Below are 25,424 nucleotides of genomic sequence, written 5' to 3'. Positions count from 1 at the left end.
GGCGAGGACGGCAGCGGTTTTAGGGGGCGGCTGGGTGGTCTCACCGTGTCCCCACATGGCTGAAGCCCCACTGGTGGGACCTAAGGGGGATCTGGGCAGATTTGAGGGGTGCGTGGCCACCCTGGGGAGCCTCTGGAGCATTCACAGGAGAGCATGCGCTCACCAGGGCACGAGTGTGTGAGCGTGGGCACAGGTGTCCCCCCCGCAGCATCCCGTGTGTGTCCCCCCCACAGCATCAGCATCCTGAAGGGATGGGAGCCCCAGCTGCCCTCCACCAGCCCCCCACACCTGTGCCTCCCACACAGCTCCCCGCTGCCTCTTTCCCTTTGTTTTTTCACAGTTTAAAGCTGAAGAAAACAAAAATTAAAAGAAAAAAAATACTATCTGTTCTTCTTGCAAGTAAATCCACTTATTATATTTACATTTATTTATAGCTGTTGTTTTATTAAAAAAATTGCCACTTTTTTTTTAAGAAACCTCTTTTGTCCTTTTTTTTTTCTTTTTTTTTTGTCTCTGCGTGTGAGTCTTTATTGATTTTGTCTGTTTGTTTTTTTGCACTGTCACCGTTAACCGCAGGGTCCCCAGGGCTGGGGGAGTGGGGACCCCCCTGGGGACACTGAGCAGGGGTGACTCAGCATCAGCTCCTGCACTCCCTAGAGCAGGAGTCACTCTGAACCCCTGCGGACCTGTGGGGGGTGAGCAGATCCCCACGGATCCCAGGGGAATGGAGTGGATCCCCATGGGTCTTGGGGGAACAGAGTGGGGCATGGCTAACTCTGGCGCCCAGCATCCTCCAGAACTGGCCCAAGGACGCCAAAGTCACTGGCAGCCGAACCCCTGTCTCTGTTCCCCAAGGAGCCTGTGCTGGGATAAAGGTAAGTGAGAAACAAACCGTAAAATTAAAGAATAAAACCTCCCAAAATTAAAAGAGCTGCCTCCTCCTCCTCTTCCTCCCACTTGATTTATTGTCGTTTGTTATTTCTTGGTTCCCTTTTATTTTTTTAAATCTGTTTTTATTAAATGTTAAAATAATGGTACATGGGAAATCATGCATTTTCTTTTAAATTTATTTCTATTTTTTAAATCTCTTTCTCTCAGTTTTAAAGTTTTTCTTTTTTTTCTTTTTTCCTTTTGCTTTTTTTTTAAATAATTTTTTTCACTGTTGTCTCTTTCCTCACGTTTCCTTTTCGTTTGTTTGGTTTGCTTTTTTTTTTTTTTTGTTCACTCGCTTGTTTGTCTGCTTATCTGCTTGTTCGTTCGTTCGTTGTTTTTTTGTCAGTTTTTTTTTTTTGTTTGCTTTTGTTGTTTGTTGTTTTTTTTGTGGATTTTTTTTTTTTTTTTGCATTGGGAAGGTCCCCACTCCACCAAGGGGCGCTTCCACCTCCTCCTTCCCCACCCCCCTGCTGCCCCCTGCCCCCTTCCACCCTCCCCACCCTGCAGCCCACCCCCGTCTCCTCCTGCCCGATCCTGCCCCATTTTCAGCTCCTGGCGACGGCTTCATACCGGGGTGGTCCGGCGGTTGGCTGTGTTGGTGTGGATAGAGTCCTTGTTCTCTTTCTGGATACAGTTGTGAACCTGCAGGAAACTGTTATCCCTGTCGGAGTTGTAGGTGGCGGTGGGAGTGGTGCTCGCCTTCAGCGGGTCCCTGCTCAGGGTGTACATCGAGATCTCTGTTGATGGGAGGGTGTTGAACCCTTTGATCCCGACGGGAGAGGCATCCCTGGAGTGTGAAGGCTCGGTGGAGCGGGAGCTGGAGCGACTGCGTCTCTGATAGCGGTACCGGTAGCTGGGGATGCGGGTGATGGCGGAGGACTGGAGGTAGTCCGTGGCACGGGCGTTGGCGCGCAGCTGTTTGTGCCGGTCTATGAACATGTGGACGGCCAGCACTCCCACCATCTCGGCTATAATGAAGGACAGGGCCCCGAAATAGAAGGACCAGCCGTAGGAGTAGCTGTTCTTCTTGGAGTCACTCTTGGAGGGGTCTCCAGCGTTGGCTGATATGTATACGATGATGCCAATTATATTACTCAGACCTGCGAGCCAGCCGGCGGGGGAGAGAGAAGGAGATATCAGGAAGGTCACACGTGGCAGTGACAGGGGCTGTGGGGCTGAATCCCGGCCCATCCCCTCCTGGTGGGGAGTTTTCCATGGGAAATATGGGCAAAACCCTCCCCATGTGTTTGGTGCTTCCCTGGACTGCCCTTCTGGCTGGTCCCTGCGAGCTGTCAGGAGTTAGGGAAGCACTCTCCCTCCATCAGCTCCCAAGCAGTAGGAAAGCCCCTGCCTGCCTGCCTCTGCTGGATGAGCTGGCAGGGTGGAGAGGCATCCTTGTGACGCTGCTTTCAGCCCGGAAAAGGCTTCTCAGGGCTGGGAAATACCCACACTCCCGCCTAGGCAACTGTGCCCTTGCAGATGTCCTGGCTGGGCAGCCCCCCGACCCCTGGAGCTCATCCCCGGGGCATCAGGCCCTGTGCCTCCAGTCCTTTACCTGCAGACACGAAGAAGATGCCGGCACTAAGGATGATGTTGTGTCGGGTTTTGTAGAACTCGCTGGCTGCAATGCAGAGTCCACCCATGAAAAGCAGAATCACACTCAGGATCGGGAAAATACTAGAGGCTCTTACAGCCCCTGCAGAGGAGAGAGGGAGGGCGGGGCAGAAAGAACAGCACAGGTGTGAGAGAGAGGAAACGGACGTGGAAAAAGCACCGGAGTGAGGGACAGGGGCGTGTGAGTGCAGTTTGTGGGTGGGGGTGAAGGGGAGAGACAGGGGGCAGCGTGCGGTAGGGGAGTAATTAAGAAGAGATAAAGGCATTGGGGGATGGAGGGAGGGAGAGAGAAACAAAGTGTGTCAGAAAAAGAGAGTGTCCAAAGCAACTCTCCCATGCCCTGGCCACTGCTGCTGCCGCGGAGCAGCACAGAGAGGCAGAGGGGGCTGAGCTGGGAGCCTGCCTGTGCTGTCTCTGCCCCTTCACACTGCCTTTTCCTCTGTTTTTGGGGGGACTATGGGCTGGAGGGGGAGCCCAGGCACCACTCAGCTTCTCCTTCTGCGAGGCTCTGCCGCTCGAGCCTGCACTTCAAAGAGCAGCAACCCAAATGCTTCCTGCAGAGCTGCTCAATCTCGAATCCTCCCGAAAGGGCATGAGCATCTCAAGGAGATTTTTTTTTTTTTTAGGGCTGAGAAGGAGCTTCTGGTGCCATGCACTGCTCTGCAGCTGCAGTGAGGACCGAGAAGCAAAAGTCCCAGCCCTGTGTGCCGAAACGCGGGGCTTATCCTAGTGATTAAATGCCTGGGCTCCTTCCAGAGGGCAGTGATGGCTCTGGATGTGCCAGCTCCCACACACGCACGCTCCCCATCGGTCGATACGGGAGGAGCTCAGCCAGCAGAGGGCAACGGCATCGATGCACAGATGCACGTATAATGCTCATGTGTGCATGCAGAACATACCCCAAAGCTTCTGGGGGGCCTGACTGGTGTTCCCACAGCGAAAGGCTGAGGCTGTGTAAGCCCACCCACTCACACATGCACACACCACTCGTGGGTGGCTCCGTGGGAGCCAAAGCTCTGCCTGAGTCTGCAGTGAGAATATTCCTATTTTTTTTAAACTAGGAAGGCCTTCTCTCCTCCCTTCACAAGGGAAAATAAGCTGTTAAAGTGTGAAATGAAGCCTTGCTTGATAAAGAAAGGTATCAGACGGGCTGGTGCCATTCTGCTGGTGGAGCAAAGATCTGGAAAGGGGGGATGAAAGCTAATCCTTCCTTGCCTGAAAGAATGAACCCTGCTGAAGCAAATGCAGGACTTTTTCCTAAGTGAGCAGAGACCACTCTTCAAAGACCCTGCTGGTCTCTGGATCCTGCCAGGCACAAGCAATCAGCTCTTTGAGGGGGGCCTAGCCCATGGCCTGTGCATGGGGAATGCAGAAGGCAGAGAGAAATCTCTCTTGCTTGCTTTCCAGCTCTGCCTGGCTGTGTTTCAGGCAACAGGGTAGCAGTAATAACCATCTTAATAGCTTCTGGAAAGCAAGGTGGGATTTTATGACGGGAGGCTTAAATGGCAGGAAGCAAACATCAAGCAGACACCCACTGTCAAGAGGGTTTCTGGAGGGATGCTTAGTCAGTCCTGCAACCTGGTCTTTACATCGGTTTTATCTGTCTTAATTCTGAAATTCATGTCTGTTGGGAGAACAGAAAAGTTGCTGGCTGACATGGGAAGCTGCAGGTGTCATGTGATGGGGAAGGACAGGAGCCTTCCTCAGCCTCTCAGGGGTACCATGCCAGCAAGAGAGGGGAAGAATATCATCCAGTCTTCCTGGGTTTAGCCTGTGGCCTGAAGAGAAGGAACTGGTGTTTGTATGCTCCCTTGAATCATCTGTGTCTGCTAGCAAAGAAACACAGGGATGCTCCTGCTTCCTCTCTGATGCTTTGGATTTGGAAAAAACCTAAGACACTTTACATGGATGGCTGGCAGAAATAATGTCCAAGCCCTTCTGGCCATGGACACTGCCCCATCATTGTCGTGGTCCCCTGGGCCTGAGGGAATTGCCTAGTCTGATGCTAATAAACAACTTCCTAGCTGTTCCTGATGGCACTGCCAGGCATCGCCCATGCAGAGCACCCAGGGACTCCAGTTTGGCACAAGTTCTGGGAAGAAGCTGTTTGGTGGGGTCCTTCTCCAGGCAGGTCTAAGCCAGCAGAAATCCCACTTCCCTCAGGAGTGACCCAAGTAGTCCTTTATTGACTTGCCAAATCCCTCTTTGAACCTGGCTCTTTCTTAAAAAGGGCTTTACTCTGGGGACACTGTCAGGTCCTGACACTGGGCCAATTTTTGTCTTCAGATCTTGTTCCCTCTGAGGGAACAAACCCATTTTTCTTGAGATGTTTGGCCCCTTCCCTCAACTCTTTTTTCTGAAGTGCAATTGATGCTGCAGGCAGCTTCCTTGCTCCCAAGCAGCTCTGCAGGGGCTGGTTTGCCCTCGGAGGCAGCCTGCAAACCTTTGGCATCCCTGTGCCAAACCGGATCAAACCCCTGTCTTCAGCTCTGCTGTTCAGGGGCCATGCAGCAATTAAGAGACTGGTGCTGCAGAAAGGCAGCTGAAAGAAGCAATCTCCCTTGGTTATTTACAATTTACAGTGGATGAAGGACTGTTTGAGAAAGCAAGAGGAAGCAGCATAAGATCTGCCTCTTTTCACATACAAATGAGCCTCACAGTTCCTAAATTATCTCTCTCATCCCTGCCGCAGGGCTGGGTCTCCACATCTGGCTTGGAGCACACCCGGATGACAGGGAGCTATTCTGAAAGACTCCCGGTCTTTGGAAGCCTCTGATGATTAACCTTGGAAGGTCAAAAGCACTCATCTCAGATTTCTGTAGGGAGAAGATCTCATGATGTCAAAAGACTGTTGGGCTTGTGGAGGGAGGGCAGGATAGCAAGGTGGGGACCTAAAAGGAGGAGTGTTCCCTGTTCAGCTGTGCTAAAGGAAGAGGAAGCTCCTGCCTCTGGGGTGGGTGGAAATGCTGGCTGGGGAGGGCAGCCAGGCAGGACAACACCTGATGTGGACCTGTCCTGCTGGCCAGGATGCTGCTGTGCACAGTGGTGAGCTTCACCCAACCATCTCAGGCTGGACTTGCAGCTTGGGCTAGCTTTCCTTACAGACATGCCTTGTGCCTAGGGTTCAGTGCCTCTCCTAGGGGCTCTGGGTGAGCACCAGGTCTTTTCTTCCAAAGGCTCTGACTGTCCTTATTCCTGCTTCCTGCTTTCACCACTGAAATCACTAAAACCAGCAAGGATCGGATCTGCAGCCTCTGTAGGGAAGTGGTGCTTGGGGAAAGGCGAAGAGAGCCATAAGAGCTCCTCAGACAAAATCCAGCTAATTTCTTAAGTCTGGTGCCACTGGAGTATCAGATAAGGAAATATAAACTTCCTCTGCTTTAGGAGGACATGCACACTCACACACACACTGCCCCAGCTAGCCCAGTCTGACCTTATGCCCAGTCAGCAGCTTTTCAAGGGATTTGAACTGAGAGTGATTTTATATCGCTATCAATTGCTGCTAATAAAAAAAATGCCATCGGTTGTTACTGTGAGTTTGAATTTGCCTCGTCTCATGGGCAGGGCTCCAGGGAGGTGAGAGTGGAGCCATTTTTAGGGGGTGACAAGACTCTGGGGTCTCCAGTGAGCCTCACAGGTCCCCATGTTTCCACCACCCTGCGTTCAGAAAACAAAAGTTGCCCGACGCCAGCAGCTACAAGCCACTGCAAAGAGAGCCTGCGGACTTACGGAGGAAATATTCTGCTGTATCGGCTTCATAATCTGCATCCTCAGGGAAGTGATCGATTTGCTTACACAGACCTTTAAAATTCCCTAGGGAACAAGAGAAAAAAAAAAAGAACAAATGAGAACACCAAAACCTGCCTTGCAGGAACAGCTGCCCTCTGCGTCACCTTTTGTGCCCGCCCTGCCTTCCTTCCTCCCAGGCAGCACACCCACTCGTGTGTGTATTCCTGGCAAATGCCTGGGGCTCTCCTTGCCCACTCGCACGTGTATCTCCCTCCTATTTGCACAGGAATGTGAGGTTTGCTGTCAGGATCCAGCCTGATGCCCACCTAGCCCAGCATGCCCCACTCAGCAGAGGAGAGCTCCAGAAGCTCCATGACTCCTGCCACAGACAGGTGGGAGAACTCTGCCTGCTCTGAGGGAGGTGGGATGGGAACAGGAGGCACAGACTGGGACACAGTGTAAAGTGCAGGTGTCACTGTGGGTTACATCAGCACACCTCAGTGTCTCCCCTGGCGTGGCCTCAGTGGGTCCCAGCAGTGAGGGAATCCTGGCAGGGTGATCAGGTGTGGGTGCAAAGGTGTTTGTTTTTCTCAGCTGTGAATTTGCTGAGAAAAGTTTGAATTCCCTTTCATTCCATGGGCAGGATACAACCTTTTGTTCTGGTTCGGTGGGAGAACAAAAGCTCTTAATCTGCTTTCTCCCCATGACTGCTTCTTCTTGCATACCTTTGCCAGGCCTCCTCTGGTGTCCTCTCACAGACTGAGGCTACAAGCTTGGTGCAAGTGTGTGAATGCAGCAAAACACCTTTGAGCTGGGGAAGCAAAATCTTCCACCGTAAGTGAGGGAAGCTGGGCTGGACACAGTTCCATCAGGCTGGTGTGTGCACAGGGTCTTCTGCTAGTTTTAGTCAGCCTTTTTCACACACTCCATGACCAGCAAGACCATCCCAGCAGGAGGCCAGTGACATCTTCCAAGCCTTTTGTTGGCTGGGATGTCTACCAGACGCTTATTTTCATCATTCATATCTCCTCCTGACATCAGGAATACCACTCCAAAGATATACTCCTCAAGCCACATCTTAATTTTCACCATGACCACTGGTTAATTAGTATCTCAAACAATCAGGTTGTCCATTCTTGTAAAAGATGACCATGTGAAAGACAATTTCATTATATCCCCAGGGTTTCCTATAAAATTTTTCTATTACCCTTCATTCCATTTCCCTCTGGACACTTGCACTGCTGGCCATTAACACAGACCTGATGGACATAATCTGTCCAGAAAGGATGAATGCAGTGTCTGCATGAGGTGTGTGGGTAGACATGGTGATCCCATGGGCCTCCCCACCAGAGGTCAACCAACAAAGGGGCTCAGGCTCATTGACTCCTCAGCAGAAGCATTTGGAGCCTGAGTCTGGAGAGTGACAAATGCTGTGGCAACCTGGCAGTCCTGAACCCAGCTTCTGGACCAGCTGGGTGTCCAGGGCAAGGGGAAAACGAAGCCACCACACTTGAGGTTGTTGCCTCTGGGAAGAGCAACAGAGGTCTTCCAGACCAACCCCACCCAGGCTGAGACCTGCAGGCAGCATGTCAGGTCCCCAAGCCATGTCCTGGAAGGTTTATTCCAGATGAGTTTGAATGATCTTTCAGGTATTTGTGAATAGATGGAAGAAGGACCAAGGATTCTCCCTGAGTTTCTTCTTGGGGCCAAGCCTTGATGGATTAATGTTTGGGATGCTTTGGGAGGCAACCCTGAGTAAATAGCTGGGTAAATAGAAGGCAGGTAGGTGGGTTTCTTCAGGTCAGCCCTCAAGTCTGGCTTCTGCATCCAGCTGGCTTGTGTCTGATGCCTGCAAGGTACCTATTGCATTTAACTCCTAATTCAAAGAGCTTGCATGAAGAGACTGGAGACAGCAGAGAGGAGTGTGTGTGCATTAAGAGGTAAGTAATAGAAGAAAGTAGGAACAAAGCCTCTCTGTGTAGCTCTGACATACTATTCCCACATTGAAACTGTGGGTTGTGAAAGAAGGTTATTAATCACCCATCCCCAACCCAGCTACCTTGTTCAAAAAGTGTCTGTTTCTCAGCCATTGCTCTTCTGGAAGGAAAGCTTCATAGCCAAGCAAATTGCCTTGGCACACTTCCACCCTGCTACTTGCCCACTAAAATCCCTATGAGGCAGGCAGATACAGCATGAGGGGGGTCCTTTCCCTTGCCCCTGACTGCCTGGGGCCATCTGCCTGTGACAGATGAGCAGCTCGTCACCCTGCTCCTTTGGCTGCGGTCACTGCTGTACAGTGCACGGGAACTCTGGCACTCTTCGGGGCACTGGGGAGGTCTCCAGCTTCAGATTTCAGTTCCTTGCCCAGCAGATCCTGAACACTGAGTTCCTCCTGCCCAGACATGCTGGGGTTGCAGGCAGAGCCTGCATGCACCTCCCAGGTGATGTTCCCTGCACACAGCCGGAGCCTCCCAGTTGGAATCAGCCGGGGAGGGAAGACGCAATGCATCTGGAAACCCCCTCACCGTGTGACATCCTTTCCCTGCTTCCTTTTCTCTCCCTCTCCCCCGCTCTGTTTCTTGCTGAATTTGAGGCTGATTAATTCCTATGTAAAGAATTGAGCTGCTTGGGGAAGATGCTGCATCTGGTGCAGGCTGTCTTTTCTATGGACTTGCGTGGGATAGCTGGTTAGAGGTTCAGCCGCTTAGGCAGGCTGAGGGGACATGCAGGCTATTTGAAAATCTGCTCCTGGAGCTGAGTGTCCCAGAGGCTTTGCTGACCTGGCTCAGCAGGGTTCTTGGCCATTGGAGTGCCCAGCCCTGGCTTGCTTAAAATGCTGTGACATTGTGGAGCTGCCCTTCTCCACAGGCTGATAGGCTGTGCCAGGTTGATTCCCCTCCCTGAATCAACCCTGCCAGGGTTCGTGAGGGGAGCACTGGTCCCACTTCAGCCCTTGCTTTGTCTGTGCTCAGCTCAGAATGCTGAGGATCTGGATGCTGACTGCTTGCCTGTGCTACCACACCCTCTCCTCCAATGCCTCCTAGCTCCTCTGGGCGATGGATGGGGAAAGGATGCAGAATTTAGGTCATTAATGCGCTAACTGGGAATATAAGGGAACAAGATTCAGTTTTTGCTCTGCCACAGGCATGCTGTTAAAACCACTTCTCCCGGCCTCAGAGTCCCACCCTGTAAAATGGGGGTGACAGCCCTCCTCTGCCTGGTGCCATACAGGGACGTGCTAAAGAGGGCATGGTGTGGGAGTGCTGGTGCCAGCGGCTCCCAAAGTGCGTGGAGCAGGTGAGTGACGGATGGCAGCGGTTCAGAAACCGCTCTGTGTGGGGAAGGCCTGGATGTCACTTCTTGTGCCAAGGTCACTCGGCAATTCTCTGACGGACATCTGTGGCCTGCTGAGATGGTACAGCAGCTTCCCTGGCACCTGTGCTGGTGGAAGAGGGGAGGGGGGATGGAGCAGCTCAGCAGTGCTGCTGAGGTCTGACACAACAGCCTTTTCTTGTTCTGCACGTGTGGTTTGCGGAGACAGGGATGTGGAGAGCTGTGTGCCACCCTATAGTTAATACTCCTGAATGCCTGAGCGAGATCAAATCATTATGTGGGAAGGCATGTAGGGCTCTGGAACCCCCCCGAGAAAGTAAGAGCAAAACCTCCTCTCTACTTGTGTCCCTTTGCCCTTCCCATTCTTCTCAGCTCAAGATATTTCATGCTGTAAACCTTGAAACAGCACATGTGTCTCTGTCCTCTCCCATACGCCTCTCTGAGAAACTTCAGCCACGTGCTTCCACCTCCTCCCTGCAGCTCTCCCAGTACATTTTGGGCTCTCCCCTCATCCTTGTTCATGATCACCCATCAGATCTTCCTCCTGTTCCTCAGTCCCTCTCAGTCATGGCAGCCACCTCCCTCTCTCTGGCATATCAGTGTGGTCATCCTCCAAACAGCCTGCTTTGGGGTGTGCAGGCTGCAAAGGAGGCAGGGATGAGCATCAGCCTGGCTCAGAGCAGGAGGGCTGGGGATGCCCAGGTCAGTGGAAAACCACAGAGCAGTCCCTGCAGCCCCTGTGCATTACTAGGAGTCATTAGACAAGATCACCACCGTTTGCTTGTTGCCTGCCCAAGCTTTGGAAAATGCAGTCCATAAGAGCCAGGACTGGTGCAACAGGCACCTCTCCAGTGCCTGGATGAAGACAGAAGTTGCCCATTTGGGTCATTAAGAGCAGACACAATTTCTCACACTCCCAAGAGAGACTAAATGTCTAAGATGCATGAAATTGAACGTCAGCTGTGCGTTCATCTCTTAGATACACCTCCTCCAGTGTGGCAGGATCATTGTTTGGGTACATGCTGTCTATCCAGGACAGCTGGCAGCCACCAGCCCTGCTGCAGCAAGACTCTGACTGAGTTGCCCCCAGTGAGAGCCTGGCTTGGTATTGTTGGGGATTTGGTTTATTTTTGTGCAGCTTTGTGCAGCCCTGTCTCTTTCAGAAGTCTTGCTTGCCTGCAGAGTGCAATCCATTGCAAAATAGTAAGTTCCAAAGAATGAAAAGCTACTCCCTTCCTGCGAGGTAGGAACACTTTTAAATGGTCAGGACCATACATCTGAAAACTGTGAGCCAGAAGCAGAGGAAAAGACATCCAAAAGGAGAGAAGCAGACAAAGAGGGATGAGAACAGAAAGACCTGTTTTCCCAGAATGATTTGTGATATTTCCATTTATGGAGAAAAGCAATCCACTGAAAGCTTTTCTTCAGTCTCTCTCTCTAATTTAGCAGAGGTTTTGGCATGATGGCTTCTAGAGAAATAAATAAAGGGGGCTGGATATAGCTGTTGTCTCTAAAAGCTGAGAAAGATGGCTTGGTGTTGGCCAAATATTTAGTACCATTTTCCATCACACACTCCCTGTATCATTTTAGGCAAGCTACTTACTCCTCCTCTTCTTTCACTCAAAACGGGAATAATGGTGTTTCCCTGCCTCGGGGAAGTAGGCTGAGGATATTTGTATTAAAAATATGAAAGTGATCAGACGCTGGATCATTTGGGCCAGATAATTCCTCCCACCATCTAGTTCAAACATAACGTGCTTATTTCTGATGTGACCTTCTCCTTATGTGGAGGCTGTGCAGACGTGACAGCTCTCAGAAGTTCCCACTTGTGCTGCCTGCCCTGGGAGTAAACCTTGGTGCAGATTAAACTATGTTTGTTATCTGCCCATAAAAGAGATATGAGAAACGGCACACTGAAGGCAGGTAGGCAGACACAAACACAAACATTTCTGCTCCAGGATTCTGCTTCTGAGCAGAGTCCCTTTGGTACCAGGTGGTGAAGTGGGGCTCAGAGCCAGCCTCTGAGGCTGAGGCTCTGAGGCTCTGAGGCAAATTCCACAGCTACATGGCAAACTGCTGGCATGCCTTTCTTACACACAAAAGGCTTCCAAACCGGGAGAGGAGGTCTGCTGTCCCTGTCAAAAATTGACACTGGTGACACTGAGTTGTTAATGCTCAACCTGACATGACTGCAAGAGGAAGGAGTGAGGTTTCACGAAGTGACAAAGAGCGCAGGAAAAGCCTTTTGAAGGCATTTTGATTGCTCTCCTCCCTTCCAAGAACGAAGCACTTGAGAGCACACATAATTTTGGGGGATTTGGAGCTGATGAAAAGCGCAGTGGCAGGGAGCACAGACAGTGCTTGCGGGCATCTGCTTTTACCCACCTGTGCTGACGTGCCCAAAAGAAAGGCTGGCCCTTCCAAAGGGCTCATTATCCCTCTCTGGGAATCTCTTCCTAGATAGCACCTTACAGAAATTAGGCCATCTTTTCAGCTGCCTCAGCATGAAGGTTGCAGCGTGGAGGGTTAAACCAGCAAGGAATGGTCATTCTGGGGCTTGAGCAGGTGCTGCTCTTGCAGCTCTGACCCTGCACAGTGGCAGGGGATGCTGTGCCAGGGGAAATACCTTTTGACCCAGGTGGGTAATTTTAAAGCTGAAGAGTGCTCAGCTCTCATTAGGGACAAAGGGATTTTCCACTACAAGTGAAGCTCAGTGGGGCAGCGAATGTGGTTTGTGGAGCTGAGCCTGGGACAATAGCAGAGATCCCATGGGAATAACAGGCCATCAAAAACCTTGCCACTTCCCTGTCCAAATGCAAAGCACCTGCTTTGATGTGGTCTTCTTCAACGCAAACATGCAGCAGTGCATATGTTAAAAAACCCAAACAAAACCCTAGCAACATAACCAGTACGTTGCATACATAATTCTCTCCCTGGGGAGAGGATAAAAGAACAAACCACATGTGACTGATATCAAGCCCCATCACTTAATGTGCCACTGGAAATCATTCAGATATCGAGCTGAAGAAGCCTGTAAAAGAACTGGTGCAAAATAAAAATTGCTCTTATAGTTATGAAAGAGTATCTGCCCTGCCTGTGAGGTAGAACCATTATACCAGCTCTCCTTGCCTTATTATTAATAATCATGTTTATTACAGCTGTTGCCAAGGATCAGATGATTAAGGGAGTTGCAGTAAAAATATTACAAACACTGCCTTACAGACCATTGCTGCCTTGATGAGCATGGAGGAAGAGGTGTATCACAGCACAATAGCAACGACCAAAGCTACAGCAGTAAAATGGCCTGAACATACCAGCTCTGGGGAGATTAATTTATTCAGGAGATGGTTGATAAATAGGAAAAGAAATGGACGGGAGAAATAAGTGGGAGAAGCCAATACGGGGCAGCACTGAGGAGCAGATTATGAGGGGGAAGGAGAGGGGTATAGAGAGCTGCCAGTGAGCACCAGGGAGATCAGTCCCATCCAAACCAAACCCAGGCTCCTGTTCTGCCTTTTTCAGCTCCTCTCCTCACTTGCTCCCTGCATCTATCCCTGACAATAACCTGGTGAAGCAGAGGGGGCTCATGGCAGAAGGATCATAGAACCATTTCGATTGGAAAAGACCTCCAAGGCCATGGAGTCCAACCTTTGACTGATCACCATCATGCCAACTTAACCAAAGCACTAAGTGCCTCATCCATTGTTTCTTGAACTCTTTCAGGGATGGTGACTCCACCACTTCCCAGGCAGCCCTTTCCATTGCTTGACCACCCTTTCAGTGCCGTGACCACACACTGGGGGTGACCTAGGTCCCTCCTATAGAGTCTGAATGATGTGGGAGTGCAGCAGAGCCCATCACACCCTGGCTCTGCCCACATGGTGCCTTGCAGAGCTCTGCTGCAGCAGCCAAGGGGGCCCACGCTGTGCTAGGGCTGGACTCTGCACTGCTGTCAGCCTGGAACAGCTTTGCATTTTCCCTTGGAGGAGGCAGCCTCCCCTCCTTCCCACCCTGCTTGATGCTGCGGCTGCTGCTAAGTAGCCCATGGACTGCCTCAGAGCTGGCTAGAGCTGCTCCATGTCCGTGGGTGGAGATGCAGTGGTAGCAAAACCTATTATTAAGATTATATGAAGATTTCCATTTATAAACACCCTCTTTTTACAGGGTTGTAACTTTCAAAAATATCCTCGCTGTGGCTTGAAATTTCCCATGCTTTGTCACAGGCGGGGAGTGAGATTGGCTGGGAAAATTGGGCGAAGGCTCTTGAATGCGTTTTGGTGCAGAAGCAAATCCAGCTTGTTTGGGCTTTACCAACTGAAACACTGCGGGTGGCTGGATTTCAGGGACTGCTAGACATCTGTCCAACTCACAAATGAAAAACTTCAACACAGCAATAATAAAAGTCATTCAAAAAATCCTTTTTTTGCAGGCACCCAGTACAAGCCTCTCCCACGGTAAACAAATGCCTCTGGTTTTTTAGACTTTACCAGAAGCAAATCTGGACTGAATTTCTTCTGAAAATAGTACTTAACAGAGAAATGTATTAGGCTCATCTAAATCATTGAAAGCTGTGGATAACTGTGCTCTTCCTAATGTTCTATTTCTCACATTTGCCTTCTGCACTGGCATTGCAAATAATTTTATATGTACATATGTAACAAATGCATGATTTCATTTTATATACCAATGAAATAATTCAGTTTTTATAATGATATTTTCCTGTGTGATTCAGTGAATGAGTAAAGCATGAATAATATCTCTGGTACCTCAGCAGAGAGGCCAGAAACTACTTCTATATTAGAGTGACTAGTGTCACTCTAGGAAGGAAAAATATATGAACTTTCTGGCTTACAAGCCCTGGACCAGTTTTCAAGGTATATTAGCTGAGTTGGTAAAAGTACTGCCTTTGCCTTGCAAGAAGAGACAGAACTAGATTTTAAATGAGCTGGGAACCAGAAATAGAAATGAGAAAAGGGCTTGTGAGTAGTTGTGCTCAGATGTGGTAGCACGATGCTGGGTTTCAAATTCCAAGAACACAGCTTAGGTGCTGGACCTGCTGTGGTGGAGGATGGAGAAATAAAGGCAGAAGTTGATCAAGACATGGAGAAAACTCCAAGAAAAACAGGAAAGGCAAGTGAAAGAAATCAAGATATTACAGATGATTAAAAAAAACCAACAACCTAGCAAAAATTTGTAGCAAAAAACCATTTATATCTGTGTGTGTGTGTGTGTAACGAGTCAAATGTGACACTACAACCGTGAGCCGAGTGACAGGAAGGGTGATGCAATTATCTGCAGTGAGAGAGAAGTGATGTGCATAAGGTGTGGGAGGGGAGGAGATGCTCCATAGCTACCACAGGCAATCCCAATCCACAGCTGCACATCCAGATGTCAGAGGAAGGGAGATACTAATGTAAGCCTGGAGGGAAAGGGGTGAATGGGATGGAGGAATTATTTAAGAGATGTTGCATCTCCTTTCCTTTTTTTTTCTTTTTTCCATTTTCCCTATCACAGCAACAATATTGTAACTAGGACAGTTTTTGCATATAGGGTTACAACATCAAACTCTCAGAAATCAGAGCATGTAAACAACATCCTAGCTGGATGAGGACATAAGGACTGAACCATCTCAAACTTGGACCCAAAGACCCAGAGCTCAAATGGATTAATCCTTCCCCAGAAGTACATAGAGGAAAATCACAGGCTCAAAAATTTGTGATTTAATGCATCCTGTCGGGTTGCATTTTTCTGCTCAGATGTAGCTGTGTTGCTGATCTATGACTGTGCATAGAGGACAGAGCCAGGCTCACCTTGTACAGTAGGTCATGTTTTGGATAAGTGATGAGACTGTAACTCTAGTGGCCACTGGAATGAACTGTGCACAGACATGGATTTAACAGGCAAGAAAAGAGGGCAAACAAGCCCTCCTGACATGGTGAAAAGTGTCCTGCACAGCCTAGGACAAGTTAAAGCTGTGTATGCCTTGCTACAGGTACGAACTGAGCCCCTAACTCAGTGGGAACTAGTCCTTGGCTATTCCCAGACTCCAGATCTTGAATCTTGCAATTGTAATGCTGTGTTCACAAGGCTTTTTGAATGCAATTTCCTTAGTCATTTTTAAATTATGAAGGAGGAGAAAAGGCACTTCAAATCTTTCATCTCCGACTCCACATTGCATTTGTCTCTGACATATCCAGCTGGATCTATGGGGAGACGCTGTCCTCAGTTAAACTGGTGTAAATCTAGTGTGACTCTGAGCTGCTCCTTCAGCACTTAGGGCCACAACCAAGAGAGGAATTAGGCTCGCAGCTGTTAATTAGTTTATGAAGTATGTGCTGTGCTTTAGGGTCCTTCAGGATGCAAAGCTCTATAGAGAAATTATTATTAGTTATTAATAACAAAACTACCCAAGAACCCCAGGGAAATAATCCAAAGAATGGAGCAAGTCAATGACAGAGGCAGCTTTCAATCCATCCTCCCTCTTCTGCACCACTTAAGCTCTCCTCCCCCTTCCCCTCCGAGGCTCAGACACATGGAGGAAGGGAGAGCCCACCATCACACGTGTTTAGCAATTTGGCAGTCTCAGCAAGTCTCCTGTGCTCTCCCACACAACATCATCAGCCTGCAGTAGGAATTGTGAAATCTGTGGCAGAGCTGACACCCAGCAGTAGGAATTTTGGGGAATAGCAGTGTGTGGGAATTCCTCAGCTTGCCTCTCATGGAAAATTGCAACCCTGCTCAGTGGTCTTCAGGGCTTGTAATTTCATTGCCCCCCTTCCCCTGGGAAAATGACTGAGGAGGTAGGGGACTGCTTGCTTTCTTTAAAAATCTTTAGATGAGAACTGGCCATCCATTTGCTGTTGCCCGAGTTGGAGTGAGTGGCTCCACTGGAAATTCACAACCTGTTCTGGCTATTCCAGCCCTGGAGATGAGTGTGAAGCCTATTTTAGGTGAGGAAAAAGAACAAGGGAAGGGCTGGACTTTCCCTAGTACTTTTTCACCCCAGGGAGCCCAAAGCCCTTCATGCAACACTGGCAGAGGTGCCCTGGTGGCTCTGCAGTGTGGCAGGCATTACACGCTCACTGAGCTCGCACACACTTGCCCTTGGAGAGTGGAGGTGGCTCTGCCCAGGCAGGGAATATTGGTTATCCCTCAGTCTGTTCAGGAAGTGCACTGGGATTTTTGCTATCCCTTCAGGCAGCCCACCAGAGATGGCCAGGAGGGAGCTGGGCGTAGGATTTCCTTGGCAGGAAGCCCTGCTGACTGCAGCTCTTCAGGTTGAGCTGCAATGTGCAGCACCACACACTCACGGAGCTTTTCTGCCCTGTGTCCTTTGTGCCCTGGAATGCACCACCTACAAATTAGAAAATGAAAGCCCCGAGGAAGAGGTCAGGACTTCCCAATTTTGCAATTTCCTCTGGCAGTCACTCTGCCTCACCCTGCAGCACTGGTGTTTTGGGAGAAGCCCGATGCAGAACAGATACTCAGCTGTGCTCTGGGGAACACGCTGGGATGAGGGGAATGTGAGTGTGCTGAAGGCTCTTTAGGATGTTCACTCCTGGTCAATCCAATCCTGGCTTGGACTTCACTCACAAAACTGTCCAAAGCCTCCCACATGTTCCTAAAGCAATGAGGAGTAAGAAGCAGGAGGGAAAATGGCAGGAGGAGCAGAGGACTGATCTGTTGTACAGCAAGCCCCTTCCTACTGACAGCTGAGGAGGAAACCACTGTCCCCAGCTATCCACCTGCAAAAAGAGGAGTTCACTGACTTGGCAATGTCCCCAGGATGGAGACAGCCTCCATTGCAGTCCCTTCACAATCAGCCTGAATACTGAATCCAAACATGGCTTAATATTGTTTCTTGCATTTCCCACCTATGCTAGGATTTGGGATTTGAAGAGTTGTTGGGATTGCATGCATGGGCTCCAAAATATTTTAGGCTCATACCTCCCTGTGATTATTTAGGTGCAATGGCTGGCAAGGCAAATATCCAGAGTAACAACCAGACTGGTCTGTGAAAGTTGTAGGAAAGCATTGCCCTCTGTGCTGAAAGAGCCAGGACACAGAGTTTGCTTTGTTACACACATTATGCTTATTTTTCACTTGGGTCACTGGAGTTCAGGAAATGTTGGTAAACACAGCCTATATCTCACAGGGCCTTGCAGGGTAGCTGTGAGTCTGATCAAATTGCCCTAGCACAGCTATGCTGAGGCTCCCAACGTCTTCAAATGAGCTACTGCTGTTCTAACTTGCTGCTTTACTCATAATCCACATCAAACACTGGGTGTTAAAGTAGATATTGCACAGATTTGATTTTAGGTCCCTTTCTATGCAGCTGAGCAAAAAACAAATGCCAAGCCTCGCAAGTGCTGTTAGCTTTTAGAGGCTGCTATTAGAACGTTAATAATTTTATTATTGTTGTTTCCTCAGGGTTGCAGATTTACAAGAAAACCAAGCGATTTGGCCCTCTCCTGAAGCTCTTACAACAAAAGTTAGACTTAAGCACAGCACTGGGCTTATTTAACAAGCAAACAGTGCCAGCAGGGTGTTTGGGAAAGGGAGGTTTATAGCAGCACAGGATCATGAGACATTTACGGTTGTGTACACGTGTATATCCTGTTAGTTTATGCTGGCTTTTAAAAAGGAAACCAGAGAGGGGAAAGGTGTGCTAGATTTAGGGATGATGCCTGCAAGAAAAACGAGAGGAGGTCAGTGAGGGAAGGATGATTTGGAAAGGGGAGGCTGAAGGGAAGGCTGCAAAGGAGGAGTGTGAATCTACCTGTGGCACAGCCAGGGAAGGCACACGGGGGAGCAGGTACTGCTGCTCAGTCATAATAACCCTTTTGAAGCTTGACTGCAAGTCATGCTGCTCTACCAATATTTTTTCATCCATTGAGCACACTAATTTATTACAGAAGAGTCTGTAGGTGTGAGCTATGTGCTAAGGCTAATCTCTGAAGCGTTTTCAGCTACTCTACATGTAACATTACTCTTGCGTCCCAGGGAGGAAGCTATTCATAATGGAATAAAATTTACTCACAATACTAGACTGGGGAATATTATTTCTAATGTGATCTGGCCCAGTTACACTCAGTTGGAAACCTGAAAGGCCGTTTCAGGGGTTTGAATCATGTCCAAGCAGGTACCAAGCCACCTTCAGTGTCCTGGACTGTACTACCTGGAGACACATCCATCAGAGCTTCTTACACCAAACTGTACCTCTGTACTCCCCACCTACACCACACATGGAGTAATGTAGGTCTCAGAACTGAAACTTCCCTGCTTTATAGTCTTTAACACAAGAACTTGCCTCCTAAAGCCAGCCAAAACCCAAATCCCTTTCATATTTGCCCACTTTTCCTTGGAAAATATCATCAGTTCTCCACTGGAATCACTGGTCTGAAGTACCAGCCCCTTCCTCAGTTTCTAATTTACTGCTATAGCTGCAGCAGTCTGTGAAGTAACAACAAAAGTTGTGCTGCATCTTAGATCTTAACCTCATTCTCTTACCTTTGAACTCAGTTGCCAGACAAGAAATGTGCCAAGATCAAAGAACAGCAGCATCTCAGCCTCACTGTGTGTTTGTCTCTCCACGAGTAAATCCCTTTTTTTTTTTTTTTGTCTGTGCCACAGCCACTGCTGAAAGTCTTTATTTCTTGAAGTTGGTCAGCATTTTTCAATGAAAATTTCTCAGAGGGATGCAGAGACTTTGACCTGGTCACCTGAATCCCAGGGGAATAAAGTGCATACCTGAACTGCTGACTTACCAACAATTTCAGTGCCTCTAAATTACGCTTTTGGTTTAAATAAAAAAACCAACTAAACAGACAACAACAACAACAAAAAAGCATAAAAAACTATCTTTGTCCCACCCTAGTGTAGAATCAAAAGTTTTATAAATCCAGAGTTTTGTGGGATGGGGAAGCAGTTGTCCATGTTTTTCCAGCCTGGTCTCTGCATCTGCTTGACTTCATGTCAGCTACCATGCACCTTACTTAATTTGGAGCTCCTCTTTGGGCCCTGCTGGGACAGCTGTGGCTGCTGAAGGCAGCTGTGGCTGCTGTGGTCAGCTGTTCCTTGGGCACCACTTGTCCACTTGACTCTGCTTACAGTTGCCACACCTCAGTCTACCAGTCTGCTCCTTCCAACCTGACCTCTGAAATCCCTTGTGCACCAACACCTCTCGATCAGCACAGCCTTGGGAAGGTTGGCTTTCCCAAGGTTTTACCAAGCCAACATTGAACTAAACATAGAACATGGAACCAAAACCATGCAGGTTTTCCTCTTGTTTCCTCTGTGGCGTGACATAACGAATGGATTGTGCAAACACCTCTTGAGGGCTGCCTGCACTCGTGCTGAAGGGCTCCTCTCCTCCTGTAGTGCACTCCGTGGAGAGGAGGCCATGGATGTGTCAGAGCAAGAATGAACGGCTTTGCCTAACCCCAGGATCCTGTAACAGCCCCAGCACTGGAGATTCCCCTGCAGGGGGTGGGAGGGATGGGGGTGTGGAGAGAAGAGAGAGCATTTCCTGACAAGCTGGAAGCCTTGTGTATTGAATACCTGTGGAGACTGGCAGGGAAAGCGAGCAAGCTGGGACTGGATGCCTTCCAAGCATCAGAGCAAAACTGAGTCTCTCAGTGGAGGATGCTAAATTTTGACAACGGGAAAGAAACAGATAGACAAGGGGTGAGTGGGAGGGGAAAGCCTTTCCCTGATAATGCTGTCTGCTTGTAGCGTTAAGCATTATTCTGTATTTGCACATACCATCATGTCTACACAGCATTTTACTGGCAGCTAAACAGCCAGGATTTTGTCACCAGGATTTTGCAATGCAGAGACCCCAGATTGTGGGGCACTTGCAAGTGAGGACACTCAGCTCTTCAGAAGAGCCATTAGGCAGCAGCTACAAGGCCTGGATCCTGCTTCTGGTGAGGTCAGTGGGAATACAGTGGGGACAAGATGACGCCTGAGACGTGCAGGATGGAATGAGGGAAGGAAACGCCTGAGAAAGGTCACAGGCTGAGCTACGGCATGTTCATGCCTTGTTTGCTCCTGGCTTTAGCTGGGTATCTCTGAATCATTCCTCATTCCAAACATGTAATATAGTAAACAAAGTTAATAGTCAGAAGGGGCAAAGCTTGCCAAGGGCACAGGAGAAGTGGAAGTCATTAACACAGGGACACTAACTGCGGTAAATGAGTCCTGAGGGCAGGAGGGAGGGAGGTGAACAAGGTTGTGTGGGGAAGGAGGGGAGAGGACAGCAGGAGAGGAGGAGCAGAGCCATTGCTGCAGGGCAATGGAGGGGGCTGGGGAGGGGCAGATGTGCTGAGTGAGCACCCAGCAGCATGGGAGAGGAGACAGGGAGAAAGCTCCAAGAGAGCCACGTGAGGCCTTGAAGATGAAATGAGAAATGAACTTTGATGTAGAAGGAGACTGGAAGTCAGCACAGGGATTCAAGAAGAGGGAATGACACAAGTGGAGCAGAAGGTAAGGAAAAGATAATGTAGCTGCTGCATGCTGGATGTTCTAATGTGAGTATTAAGCCTCTCCTGCAGTCCTGCTGGGCCTCTCTGGCTTTGAGAATTGAGCAGGTTTGTGCTTTTGTGACCTGGTCTACATAGCTGGGTGAAACATTTTCTCTATATTGCTTTTGCCCAATTAATCAGCCACACATCAGGAGTGTGCATTTGTGAGGGGAGGCTGTGGCAGGGAAAGGGCTGTCTGTGAGTGGTGGCATGGGTGCCATCCCAGCAGTGTGACACAACAGTGGCACCAAGGGGCTGAGGATCTCCCTTCACAGCCCACAGGTTGTAGGGTGCAGAGCATTTCTGCAGAGAGAAGAGTTGTGGGATTGCCTCCATCCTCATGGCTTCCCCAAAAGTTGATCAAGGGGATAATCCCAGCAGCAGAGCATTTCCCACACTCTGTGAGTTCCAAAGAAGATCGATACCTCTGTCTCTGTTGTTTATTGCATCTTCCCTAGGTCATGTCTTGTCAAGGGTGTTTCCTGTAGGACAGAACTGCAAGAATAAGCCAGAAACATTCCTGTTCCTTTGGCTTCTTCTGGGAGAAGCTTCATCTCACATCTCTGAAACCTTGAGTAGATCCTATGTATGTTTTTTTACAGCTCATCTCTCCTTTCACTCCTGAAGCAATTTTCTGCATGTGAATTTCTTCTATTTCTTACTTTCCATGATTTTTTAAGACTTCTTAGTGTTCAGGTTATTACTCCAGCTCTGGTGACTTTCTTCCTGCTGCCTCTTCCTCTTTCTTCTCCTTCTTCCTCAGCTATTGGCATGCAGTTTCTTGACTTCAGTTTCTTGATCTCTGGGACTTGGTCCTAACAAACCCAACTTTTCCTTCCCTACCTGGTGCTGCCTTGCTTAATTTGCACCAATCCCTGTTGTCTGTTAATCTCAGGATTACACTAAACCTTTGATTCCCTTCAAGCACTTTCCTCATATGCCTATTAGTGCTCATCTCCAGGTTTGACTGGCTCCCTCCTTTCATCTCTCTGTCCATTGTGGCAATACCTGCAGTGCTGTGTTAATCTCCATTTCTGTCCAACACCATCTGTGTTCAAAAAACAAACCCAAAACTAAACAAAATCCATCACTCTGAGATCTTCTTCAGGGTGCTTTATCAAGTCTCTGATTTTCAACTGTCTAGGTTATACTTTCAGTAACAACAGTATGAATTTCTCTTTCACATCCACCAGGAGACTTAGGGCAGTCTCAAGGATAGTCTTGTTGCTATTCCTTCTTTGTTTCTCAAGTGGTATTGTTGTATCCTCCCAGTTCCTCTGACACCACTATTATTCCCTGCACATCTATGGTGTTCTCACCTCCCAGCCCTTTTCTAGGCATGTACAATGTACTTTTTCCATCTTTCAATCACAGATTTCCCTGATTTATCTAATTTAGACTTAACAGCCCCCTTTCCTGAGCCTTTCTCATGCCTTTCCTCCTACTCTCTTTGCAGCCCTGGAAACATCTGACATAATTCAGTCGCTCAAGAAAACAACTACTTCACTTGACCCTGGTACCTCTCATCACTTAGGCCTATCTCCTTGCTCCTTCTTTTTACTTTACTCCTGTTTCCAGTAATTCCATAGCTTCTGGTATTCTGCTCAGCTCTTTGAAAAGAAGCCATTATCTGCTGTATCCTCAGGCTCCTCCACCGTTCTACTTAACAAGCACCCAGAGCCTCCTTATTCTTCATAGAGCACTTAAGAGAGTCACTCCCTGCTATCTCTCCTACATGACTGTCCCCATCCATTTTCACTGTAGGTTCATGCAGACTGCAGTTCAGGGATCTAATGATCTCCTCTCTGCTAATGATGCCTGGTCCCATTTCTTTTCTACCTCGTGGCAGCCTTGTGAAATGGTTGCCCACTCCATCCGTCTCGAGGTATTCATTGTGATGAAGGTATTCTTGTTTCTTAGCAACTGCTCAACTTTCAAGTGGTTCTTCGGATGGGGATGCCTCTTCTGTGCTGGGATCCCTTCCCCAGGGATGAATGCTGCTTTTAGTCTTTTTTTTTTCCTTATAAAAATCATAATCATACTTAACATTCATACTGCTTTTCACTCGTAGAGCTCAAAGTATTTTGCAAAATCAGTAAGCATTGTTTTCTCCATTGTAGAGACAGAATAGCTGAGTCACAGGGACATTAGGGCCAATATTTTCATGTGTTCATTCATTTTATGCATCTTCATTTCTGGGAACCCAGTCTGAAATAACTTAACCTAATTGCTTTGCTGTAGGACTTGAAAGGGAGCAGTAGGTCTTGAGCACCTTTGAAAAATACAGAATAGAACAGTAGGTGCAAAATATCTCAGATGAGGCTCAGAGAACTGAGTACCTATGAAAATGGAGTTGTATACCATCTGATCGAGACCACAAAGAGCTCCCTTACTTCTGACATCAGAGCCAGAGACCTCCATTCATGAGCCTACTGCTGCTTCAGGGTCTTCTTTCTGCCTTAAGTGGTGGAGAGATGCAAAGCATCAGGGTATTTCAGAAGTTTCAGAGTAACTCTTCAGTTTGTACTGTGACATACCCATACCTCCTCAGTTGTTTTTGGGTTTTTTTCTGTGAGGAAGGGAGAAAACAGCCCTGTCCCAGAAGAACTGGAGGACTTGTAGCTAGACTTAGTATTGAAATGGTGAAAACTGGTTCAAAAGTCTTCTCACCCAGCAAAGACTTTACCCTGGTCTTCTTATATTCTAGATAAGTTAGTTAGTTGTTCTGACTGCCTCTTCTTCTCTCCTTCTGGCCACTGAGCCCATCTCAGATCTAAGCAACCTTTTCCACTGAGACTAGAAAGTACATTCCTGCAAAGTCTCAGCATCAACAAACTGACATTCACAGACAAAAAATGTGTTTCAGTAAAAAATTTCCATGAGCTCTATAAGCTATGTCAATAGTACTCAAATACACACAGCTTTTATAACTGTGTTGGCTAGTCCCTGCTTACCTGCAGCCTCTCTTGCCTAATAAAGTTTCTGGACATGTGTCAGCTTTTCTCAGTTAACTTCTTGACTGGTAGAATAGGTCTTCTTAATCTAAAATGCTTCAAATAATCCCTATCACTTTCCTGTCCCTCTTTGAAACCTGCTCTGTGCATGTTATGTGATGGTTAATGAAAAACTCAACACGAGGCAGCAATGTGCATTCTCAGCACAGAAAGCCAAAGGAATCCTGGGCAAGGCAGGGCATTCTGCCCCCCTACTCTGCTCTCATGACTCCCCAGCTGCAGTGCTGTGTGCAGTTCTGGTGTCCCCAGCACAAGAAGGACATGGAACTGTTGGAGCAAGTCCAGAAGGGGGCCATGAAGTTGATAAGAGGACTGGAGCACTTCTACAAAGACAGGCTGAGGAAGTTGGGGCTGGTCAGCCTGGAGAAGAGAATGTTGTGTGGAGAGCTCATTCATTTTTTCAAATTCCTCTCCTTTACTTTCCAAGCTGGTTTGCTCCAGTCTGTGCCATTACTCAAATTTCCCTTGTGTCCCACAGCTCCAGCTGTTGACGTATCTTTTTCCAATACTGCTTCCTTGGCCTGGACTAACATTTCTCTCTCTGCTTTTTGAACTCTCTCTCCCTCTCTCTCTCTCTTTATTCTGTCTTGATTTCAATTGATAACAGATTTGTTTTTCAACTGTTTTTTTTAAACTTTAGTCCTGTGTTTTTCCACTGTGAACCCAAGCCAGCTTGCGTTTTTTTCTAGCACTCAGTACAAAAGTCACAAAATATAGGATTGGAAAGTAATGTAAAACTGCAATTCCATGCATGATCAACAGAAAGTCTTTCTTTTAAAGAGCCTGGGAAATACCCACTTCCTCAAAACTGTTAACAGTCTCTCCCATGCTCCCATGTGTTTTCAAATAAGTTTTGAAGGAAAATAATAGCTTCCCTTTATTTGTTTGTTGATTGACTTTTTTTTTTTTTTGACAGCACAAGGGCAATTCAACCTCTGACTTGTTTGCTAATCTATTCCTGCCAGCATGGCTTTAAGTATATGAGATGTGAATTTCAGTTATTTTCTAACTGGACATACATACTCAATGAATTTTATCCTATGCCATCAACTGAAAATGGAAAATGTTTGGGTTTCCACTTCCCCCACAAAAGAAGGTATCAAAAATATGCCCAAAACCCCACATGCTTTTGCAGCTTTTCCCTCAGACAAAAATTTCCAGTAACAATTTGGTAGTGGCTTTAACTCATTAGTAGTAGTCTAAAGAGACTAGTCAGAGCAAATACTTTTTGGTTATAAAATCAACATTTGTTGATTTTTTTTTTTTACAAACATGT

The 25,424-nt window shown here is 48.1% G+C and overlaps 1 protein-coding gene across 2 annotated transcripts in view; it reads right to left on the bottom strand.

Moving 5' to 3' along the window:
• Nucleotides 1–1,438: 1,438 nt before the first annotated feature.
• The window catches only part of CACNG2 (calcium voltage-gated channel auxiliary subunit gamma 2), a 52,030-nt gene continuing 28,044 nt past the window's right edge, over nucleotides 1,439–25,424 (bottom strand). For both annotated transcript variants that reach the window (XM_085048864.1, XM_085048865.1), the window contains 3 exons: nucleotides 6,277–6,360; nucleotides 2,489–2,629; nucleotides 1,439–2,033 (listed from right to left, as the gene is read on the bottom strand). In XM_085048864.1, the coding sequence (XP_084904990.1) occupies nucleotides 1,498–2,033; nucleotides 2,489–2,629; nucleotides 6,277–6,360 (761 nt within the window). In that variant the 3' untranslated portion in view covers nucleotides 1,439–1,497. The remainder of the gene's footprint in view (nucleotides 2,034–2,488; nucleotides 2,630–6,276; nucleotides 6,361–25,424) is intronic.

Source organism: Lichenostomus cassidix, chromosome 1Aa (genome assembly GCF_008360975.1).
Source record: "Lichenostomus cassidix isolate B80296 chromosome 1Aa, HeHo_3.0, whole genome shotgun sequence".
NCBI lineage: Eukaryota > Metazoa > Chordata > Aves > Passeriformes > Meliphagidae > Lichenostomus > Lichenostomus cassidix.
Note: the sequence above shows the minus strand (reverse complement) of the source record. Positions and strands in the feature narration are given on the sequence as shown.